General features: G+C 37.6%; 1 protein-coding gene across 1 annotated transcript in view; it reads right to left on the bottom strand.

Annotated features, from left to right (window-relative positions):
* Positions 1-10,000, bottom strand: part of myo10 (myosin X) — a 64,169-nt gene that overhangs the window by 38,300 nt on the left and 15,869 nt on the right. The window contains exon 3 of the mRNA XM_047806385.1: positions 5,545-5,703. Coding sequence (XP_047662341.1) covers positions 5,545-5,703 — 159 coding nt within the window. The remainder of the gene's footprint in view (positions 1-5,544; positions 5,704-10,000) is intronic.

The following is a 10,000-nucleotide window of genomic DNA, read 5'->3' as shown; positions in this document are numbered from 1 at the left end:
GAAAATTATATAAGCTAATGTACTATTCATCATCATCATCATCACCATCATAAGCTAGAGACTCCGCAAGGCTTTAATAGGTGCTTGATTTGACAGCTTCTCATGAAGGGCAAACAGGCATTATTTATTTTTTATTAAAATATCTGGACCTTGTTCATCTGGTCCTTAATAAACACCATTATAAGCACACTGAACAGATTAGTATAAGGCTCAGTTACATGTTTTCAAAAGACAAGCAGTCTTTATTTAAATTATTGATAGATTTATAGAAACAATGTAAAATGTGCTGTTAGGGCAAAAGGAAGCATTACACCACTGCTACATGAATAAACATTTGTACAACTCATAGTTCTTCACACTAAAGTCTAGTAAGAACACTAGAGCGAAATTCTTCTCTTCTCATATCTCAGTTCAGTGTGCAGGGTCAGTCATGTTTCAGGGTTCCTGGAGCAGAGAGGGTTAAGGGCCTTGCTCAAGGGCATTCTGAAGTTTGATGTAAACATCAGCTGAAGCGCTTGACCTGTATCTGCATGACTATATGCATTGTGCTGCTGCCTTGTGATTGTCTTATTGGATATATCTTATATGAATATGCAGATGTGCAGGTGTTCCTAATAAAGTGGCCTGTGTTTGTATATGCTTTAGAAAAGTGTAGAAAAGTTTATGATTTTTATTCTAGTAAGACTGTAGCATCTGTAAAAGCAGGTTTCATTAGATTCTTCAGTATGAGGTGCTGCACTGTTGTCTGCAGTAGGGATCTCCCACTAATCATTAACTAACAGCAGGCCTGCGTCTCATTACGTCAGCACTACAGTGATAAGGTCACAGAGGAACAAAGCCAAAGCAGCACAATGGCAGGATTCATGCAACCCAATAAAGACGGTCACAACACATTTCCCTGCTTTATTGAGAACCTGATCAATAAAAGAGAAGGTTATGAGGCCGGGGAAAGGCAATGATGCTTTGAGAGAATGAAAAATTGTTTTCATTAGAAACACATTGATGATGAAATCCCTCCATTAAACAGACTAGAAGACAGAGAGAGCAAGCTATAAACGTAAATATCTATTCATGGCCCGTGATTTCAGAAACCTAGAATCTTATCACTGAAAATGTTTCTAGATCTTTTTTGTTCATGGATTCTGTGATTAGTGATTATTTTGATAATGTGAGCAGCAAACAGTAATGCCTTTGATTCCTGAGTGGAATTACATTTAAATTATTTCCTCATATAACCGAACAGTTTTTAACCTAAAATGACAATTTACAATTTGACATGTTTCAATTTCATCTAAGTAAAAGTAAAACTAATAATAAATATTATATTAATGTTGTTAAGTGTTAATCTCCAACCATAGCTGCTATGAGTTGGGTAATGATATATATAGTGTGTCTTTATTCTTATTCTAACATAGTTGACAATATTTTGTAATAAATAATAATAAAAAAAATGAAGAAAATTCTTCTAGTAGTGTGTTTAAACTTTTAACATATCCTTTTTCTCTCAGAATAAAATTTGCTGACTAAAACACATACAGAGAGAGTTTTATTTATATAAACGTCTTAAACTTCTATCCAGGACACACAGTAATGCTACTGATTTCCCACATGCTCCTATTAACCCCTGCCCCTGCTCCATGGTACTGCATCATATAACATTGTGTGTAGGTACAAAAAAGTGTTGCCCAGCACAGATAACATTGTGTTTTGTTTATATGGGGAATAGTGGTCTGTAAAGCTGCAACAGGAGCTGTGTGTTAGCATTTCAGCCCACTGAAAACCTGTTTCCAATGTGGAACTCCCTACTGGTCCAAGTGTATGCACACACACGCGCACACACACGCGCACACACACACGCACACACACACACACAAATATAGAAGAAACCACACTCAAGAAAACCACATTCCACTTGCTCTATTACATGCTGTTATAATTTCTGTCTCATTTCTCTGATCCTCCTCTTCATATACATCTTTACTGTTACAATGTAAAATAGATACTTTTTATACTGTTCTTGGCTGGATACAAAAAAAGCACAAGGCCGTAACTAGCAGGGATTTCTATTTTCTCTCACATGTAACCACAAAATGATCAGACAAACCCACTACATGCAAAAAAGTTTAATTCTAAAAATAAAACCCCAAACAACAATGACGTCTCTTGTATTTCTGAAATCTGAGGTCCACTGATACACACCATGGATTTATACCTGATTGCAAATCACTATAACTCTGTAATATGGCTAATTAGAGGTAATTGATTCCAGTAAATCCTGTGTCCAGACAGGAAGGTAAGCAGGTTAAAGGATAATGTATGACACAGCCAGTTACACCAACTGAACTTAGGTTAAATTATAAAAAACAGCGTTCTGAAAGCTTTTATCAAAACCACTATAATATCCCTGAGATACACAAATTTGTGACTGGACGAAAATACTCAGATTAAATTAATGCACCAGATTTGAAACTATGAAATCTATTTACTATCTATTAATCTATTTATAATAATAAAAAATATGTTTTTAGTGGGTTAGGATTACTGGAGATGGCCATTGTCACCAGGTTCACCAGCTTGAAACTGATGTCACAATGATATGCAGTTATTCGATATTAAACATTATATACTTTAATATTGATCTGCTCCTGACTTTTTTCTGACCTAAATATTTGCTTACACGTCTTAAGCAGTTTAACAAATCTAGAGGTAAATGTCAGGATACAAAAGCTGAGATTCTGGTCTGTCATTTCATATTGATCTTTTGATCTCAAACCCAAAATGTCTTCAGTAAAAAACATAAGAACTAACTTTACCGTTCCAATACGTTTTGTGATTGTTAATTTACACATTGTGGCATATTTGCAGCATATTCTTTTTTAGTTGAGGAATATACGGTTTGGACAAGCAGCTGGCTACCAGTTTGTAAAAATACAAAATCCTGCATTATAACATGTGGAAAAACATTTACCCTGGTCATAAATTATGTAATAATTATTTTCTGAGAACTTGATCATGCTGGTTTTCAGTCCTCCTGTTATCGATAACCATTTTTCATGAGAACATGTAAACATATGAGGCCAACATATGATAAAAAACAACAGCTCTGTCATACACATTTGATTATAGGCCACTTTGATTAGATCAAAAATATACTGTAGCTCTGACACTGTGAGCAGGATTATTACATTACATGCATCAACAAATTTTGGTCCCAGCTAGTAAAACCATTTGAGAGCTCACAAGTATATAATTGTATTTATTGTGCTAATATAACCTACATCACACCCGTCCTAAAAGACCTTTATCTGTATTCTAGAAAAGATCTCTGAAACCGTGTTTAGTTTAGAAATTATTAGCAGTTTATCTCTGGTATTTTAGTTCTGTATGTGTGGATATCTGACCTTGTCTGAATAGTAATGTAAGGCTAAAGTGTCACAAAATATTGAATAAATAAGAGAATTCACAACAAGAAGAGTTTCTCTTCACCTCAAAACTTTTGGCTTATACTAGACAATGAAATGAAGTGAATATAAATCCTGTCTTTTTTCCCCTGCCTTTAATTTAATTAGTCATGCACTAATTATCTTCAAACATTCAAGTGAAAATCAATCAGAAACCTTTTAGGGAAAAGAACAAGAAAAAACTCAATAACCTGGTTAGACAAACGTGTTCACCCCTAAGGTAATATAGAGTTAAACTCATTATGTCTGTTATATAACAGTTAAAGGTACAAGTCTACCAAATGTAGCACATTTCTATTTTGCGATTTTGTTTTTCTATGAAATTGTCGAGTCAAGGTGAGAAGCATTTACTGCCGTTTTGACCGTATACAGCTGATGCAGTATGTGATGAAATGAAACAACGTTCCTTTAGGATCCTGGTGCTACATGAAGACACAAAGATACATGAGACAACACAGAACTACTGTAAGGGCTGAAAAGCAAAGCACAATTAACTATTGAGACGATCTCCTTTGTACAGCAGCGTTACAGTCATTCCACAAGTTTTTTTGATCTTCTTCGGAAAACTTTGCTTTGTTGAGCTGGATTTGTTCTTTGCATCATTATTGTTCTGGGAGGTGAAATTTCTCTTCATACTCGGCTGTATAAAAGAGATCTTCCGATTTTGTGTCAAAATAGATTGGGAAGTGGAACTATTTCTGATTCCCTACAAACTGTTGTAGAAAGGACGTTTTTTACATTTACATCATTTCCTGTCACCTAAATGAGGATGAGGGTCTCTTCTGAGTCTGGTTCCTCTCAAGGTTTCTTCCTCATATCATCTCAGGGAGTTTTTCTATGGCACCATCACCTTTGGCTTGCTTATTAGGAAAATATGCTAGACATAAATAATTACTTCATTTTAAACTTTAAATTTTATTTTATTCTTTTTCTATATTTCTGTAAAGCAGCTTTGAGTCAATGTGAATTGTTAAAAATGCTGTACAAATATATTGAGTTAAATCTATTTTGACTAGAGATCCAGCCAAGAAAGCAGAAATACAGCCTTATACTGTAGTACGATGCTGCCAGCACCATGCTTCACTGTGGTGATCTTAGGACCATAAGCTTCCTTTCCTTGCAACAAACAAAAGTGTTTGTGAACAGAACTTTTTACCTTTGTCTACTTGGACCATTTTGTCACATTGACAATTTTTGTATGTTTTGTTTTAGTTGTTGTTGAACTGGCGCCCATGTAGACCCTACCATTCCCTATGGCCCAGAGGTGTGACAAAAGCAAGTTTCTTGTCATATGCATGGAGAAATCAATACTTTCCAGGTATTATAAAACCAAGAAAATGGCAATAAAATTCTACACAGACTTTTAATTTTGGGTCAATCAGAATCACCATGTTCATATCACCAACATGAGTTTGAGTAGAACTGGTTTACTCTCAGCACAGTCACATGCGACATTAGAAAAGACTGCGCATATTGTTCTGTATCCACATTATTGTTTTTTCTCTGAAAACGTTTCTGTTTGTCTTGTTTTTTCTTCTTGAATTTTGTTGGCTTTATTGTTATACTTTATTAAATGTGGCAAAAAAAGATCTGACATCATTTATCTTGGTATAATTTTTTTTACATCATTAAAACCTCCAACTCTAACATGGGTGTGTAGATCTGCTGTATCTAGAACAGTGTTTCACCAGTCCTGCTCTAACACATCGGTGATGACGGGATGAATAAAGTGTTTTAAAGGAAGGGGAAACCCTCCGACATGCAGTGAATGGCCAGGATTATGTGTACACTTTTAATAAATGGCCTAGAGGTACACATAGTGATCTAGTTATATAAGAAAAAAGAGACAAAGAGAGTAAATTGTTGATGAAACACACTCATGACTCAGTTCAGTCTGGTGATGGTGTAAGTTATATAACAGATGTTCTGCCACTGTACTTTTATCTCAGGGGAGTGTGTGTCTCTGCATGTTCCACTGCAGTGTGTATGAGAGCATTTGGAGTTAGGTACATTATTAAAAATAGCATATAGTGTAGTTTAGGTTTGTGTGTGTGTGGGTGTGCATGTGTGTGTGTATACTCACATAGATGTGGCGCTGTGTGTATCTCAGGTGCAAGTTGTGTAGAATAGCTCCCTCATGTAGGTCCTGTAGGGATGCCATGTCCTCCACACCGCGCACACTGCTACTGTGCATCTCATACACTCTCTGCCTGCTCAAAGCATTCTGCTTATAGGTGTAAACCTAAACACACACACACACACACACACACACACACACACACACACACACACACACACACACACACACACACACAAACTTTAAAAACAAAGAATGGCTGCCTGTATCAGAAATTGCAGTGTGTGTGTGTGTGTGTGTGTGTGTGTGTGTGTGTGTGTGTGTGTGTGTGTGTGTGTGTGTGTGTGCATGTGTGTGTTTGTGTGTGTATGTGTGTGTGCGTGTCAATATGTGTGTGTGTGCTTATGTGTATGTATGCGAATGTGTGTGTGTGCTTGTGTGTGTGTGTATGTGTGTATGCATGTGTGTGAATGTGTGTGCGTGTGTGTGTGTGTGAGTTTGTGTGTATGTGTATGTGTATGTGTGTATGTGTGTGTGCATGATTTATATAGTAAATGATTTACTTCAACACGCTGATTATGGCTTGGACAGTCATGGAAAATATACTACAAACCAGAAATATTCCAACCAGAATGAGAGAGCAACAGGAATATGCTGTGTGTGTGTGTGTGTGTATGTGTGTGTGTGTGTGTGTTTGTATGTGTGTGTGTGTGTGTGTGTGTGTGTGTGTGTTTGTGTGTGTTTGTGTATGTGTGTGTGTGTGTGTGTGTGTGTGTGTGTGTGTGTGTGTGTTTGTGTATGTGTGTGTATGTGTGTGTGTGTGTGTGTGTGTGTTGCAAGTATGAATGATTTGTTGTAATTTATTGCTGTGCAGGTCCAGTGGAAGCGCCTTGGTAAGTGGCAGCTGTGTTTCTCATTATTTGTTTGAACACACATGTAACTTCAGCATGGAGGAAACACAGAACCCATTACACATTAAGTATGTGTGTGAGTGTGTTTGAGTGTGTGTGTATATAAGAGAGAGAAAGAGAGAAAGAGAGAGAGAGAGAGAGAGAGAGAGAGAGAGAGAGAGAGAGAGAGAGTGTGTAAAGACGCACTAAGCAGTAAAGACAGGCCATATGTTACATTTTAATATCCTTTGTGAGCAGGAAAACCTGCTGCTAGCGTGTTCATGTGTATGCATGTGTATGCATGTGTGTGTGTGTGAGTGTGTGTGAGTGTGTGTGTGCTCGCGAGATTTATTGCTGTGTAGGTCTACTGAAGTGGCAGCTGTTTCTCTAATTTCCCATATTATTTGTTTGAACTTTATCTAGCATTACACACACCCAAATAAACAAAAGTGTAAAGGAAATGCAGAACAAATTAAACTTTAACCCTGTGTGTGTTTGTGTGTGTGTGTGTGTGTGTGCATGTGTGTTGCTGCTGCATCATTACATATGTCAAAATCAGATTCTCACATTGATAGTATGGCAAGCATGTGTCTATATGAACGTGTCTGTATAAATGTGTCTGTATGAACGTGTCTGTATAAATGTGTCTGTATAAATGTGTCTGTATGAACGTGTCTATATGAACCTGTCTGTATAAATGTGTCTGTATAAATGTGTCTGTATGAACGTGTCTCTATGAGCGTGTCTGTATAAATGTGTCTGTATAAATGTGTCTGTATGAACGTGTCTGTATAAATGTGTCTGTATAAATGTGTCTGTATGAACGTGTCTGTATAAATGTGTCTGTATAAATGTGTCTGTATGAACGTGTCTCTATGAGCGTGTCTGTATAAATGTGTCTGTATGAACGTGTCTGTATAAATGTGTCTGTATAAATGTGTCTGTCTGAACGTGTCTGTATAAATGTGTCTGTATAAATGTGTCTGTATGAACGTGTCTGTATGAACGTGTCTGTATGAACGTGTCTGTATGAACGTGTCTGTATGAGCGTGTCTGTATGAGCGTGTCTCTATGAGCGTGTCTCTATGAGCGTGTCTGTATGAACGTGTCTGTATGAACGTGTCTGTATGAACGTGTCTGTATGAACGTGTCTGTATGAACGTGTCTGTATGAGCGTGTCTGTATGAGCGTGTCTGTATGAACGTGTCTGTATGAACGTGTCTGTATGAACGTGTCTGTATGAGCGTGTCTGTATGAACGTGTCTGTATGAACGTGTCTGTATGAACGTGTCTGTATGAGCGTGTCTGTATGAGCGTGTCTGTATGAACGTGTCTGTATGAACGTGTCTGTATGAACGTGTCTGTATGAGCGTGTCTGTATGAACGTGTCTGTATGAACGTGAGCTCTCTTTTAACACAATGCTTAAAACACAAATAGGTTCATAGCAAATAAACTCACCCTGATGAAAAAAGAGAAAGGGATTGAAAATAAACAGACATCTAAATGGAATCTCTCAACTCTACTTTCTTCACTTCCTGTTTCATCTGTTGCCAATTATTCTTTCTGCTTTCTCTATGATCTCACCTTAGTGTATAGCTGGCTAATTTCCAGAATGGTTTCCATCTGAACCAATCCATTAAACCCATTAAAACTTTATATAATGGAGCCAAAACTAACATATTGCGATGAATGTGGTGAGATAAGGACTGAAATTTGCCATCATTGTGTGTATATGTGTGTATCTGTGTGTGTATCTGTATGTGTATATCTTTATGTGTATGTCTCAACAAAATTGTTGTTTGCCTTCTAAACAAGTGTACACACACACACACACACACACACACACACACACACACACACACACACACACACACACACACACACACACACAGACATGCAAGCATGCACACACACACACTTAAATGAAAGGAATTCAATATTTCTCGCAGGAGAAACACAAGCCAGACCTGTCAGGGAAATGCTGAAACTGATATAAGGTTCCTGTTCAGGGCAAGTGCCAAGATTCCTCTCTGCAGATTTCAAACTGCTGCCACCATAATGGCTAAAAAGAGCTTTTCAGTCTATTAAATCATTGGGAGATCATAATGCAGAAAGATGGCCATGATTTCTAAGATGTTGTACTGAGAGTAGATTAGAGGAAGAGGCATCTGAAAGAGAGGACACCGCTGAAATCTATTTCAGCGTGAGGAAACTCATGAGCAGTAAAATGCTGATAGGGATATATTCATGTCCATGTGGTCCTTCTTCGAATTGTTGTCACAATGTTGGAAACAAGGGGGGCACGGTGGCTTAGTGGTTAGCACGTTCTCCTCACACCTCCAGGGTTGGGGGTTTGATTCCCGCCTCTGCCTTGTGTGTGTAGAGTTTGCATGTTCTCCCCCTGCCTCGGGGGTTTCCTCCGGGTACTCTGGTTTCCTCCCCGGTCCAAAGACATGCATGGTAGGTTGATTGGCATTGTATCCTGCCTTGGTGCCCAATGACGCCTGAGATAGGCACAGGCTCCACGTGACCCAAGAAGTTTGTATAAGAAAAAGTAAAAAGTAAAAAGAAAAAGTAAAATGAATGAATGTTGGAAACATACAATTGTCTAGAATGTCTCTGTATAATGTAATATTATAATTTTTTATGATTTGACTAGAAGCCACCGATCTGTTCCAGCATGACCAGCAAGGTTGATGTAGAAGAACTTGAGCATCATGCACAGAGCACTGACCTCAACACCACTGAACATCTCTGGGACAAACTTGAATGCTGACTGATCTCACTAAAGCTCCTATGTCTGGATAAACACAAATATCCACAACCGTGCTTCAAAATCTGGTGGAAAGTCTTCCTAGAAGACTCACTCTTATTATCTGGAATAGGATTTTCTAAATGCATTTATGGATGTGATGGTCAGGGGGCCACAAACCATTGACCATGTAGCGTATAAACCTGTCACATAATAATGGCGAATGGATTAATGATGTGAAGTAAATAACACAACGAAGTAAAGTAAAGTAAACACATGCTAGAGATGATCAAGCACAATATATGGCTCCTACATCCAATGTGTGTATCGTAATGAATAAAAGTTTATCTATGTTGTTGGGTAAGTGGATGGATCGTGAGGCCACAAACATCAGTCATGTAAGTGATATGTGAACACAATAGGAGTGTTAAATAACACACTGATCAGAGTGACAGCTGATGTGTGATGTACATGTTACATGTTTTGTTAGCAAATCAGCAGCACAAGCTAATAGATACAAACCTTCTCCAGTGATCTTTGTGGCTCTCTTCTAAGCTTCCTTTATTATTTTTTCTTTGTATTATCTTTCTACTTATTTAATAAGAGGTTATAGAACAGAATAATATGAACCAAACATACATGAAAACAAACTGCAGGTAGGAACTACAGATCCGAGTACAGTTTAGTGTGATGCTGTGCTGCCATAATCCACTGCAGCTTAGTGTTGTGTGCATATTTAAATAAAGGAAGGTTGACCAGCTGTATATTACTCATGTGGATGCAGGGTTAGTCGGTGACAAATCAAACATGTTGAAATTT

The sequence above is a fragment of the Tachysurus fulvidraco genome, chromosome 22, assembly GCF_022655615.1.
Source record: "Tachysurus fulvidraco isolate hzauxx_2018 chromosome 22, HZAU_PFXX_2.0, whole genome shotgun sequence".
NCBI classification, from domain to species: Eukaryota; Metazoa; Chordata; class Actinopteri; order Siluriformes; family Bagridae; genus Tachysurus; species Tachysurus fulvidraco.
This window is presented reverse-complemented; position numbering and strand designations above follow the sequence as displayed.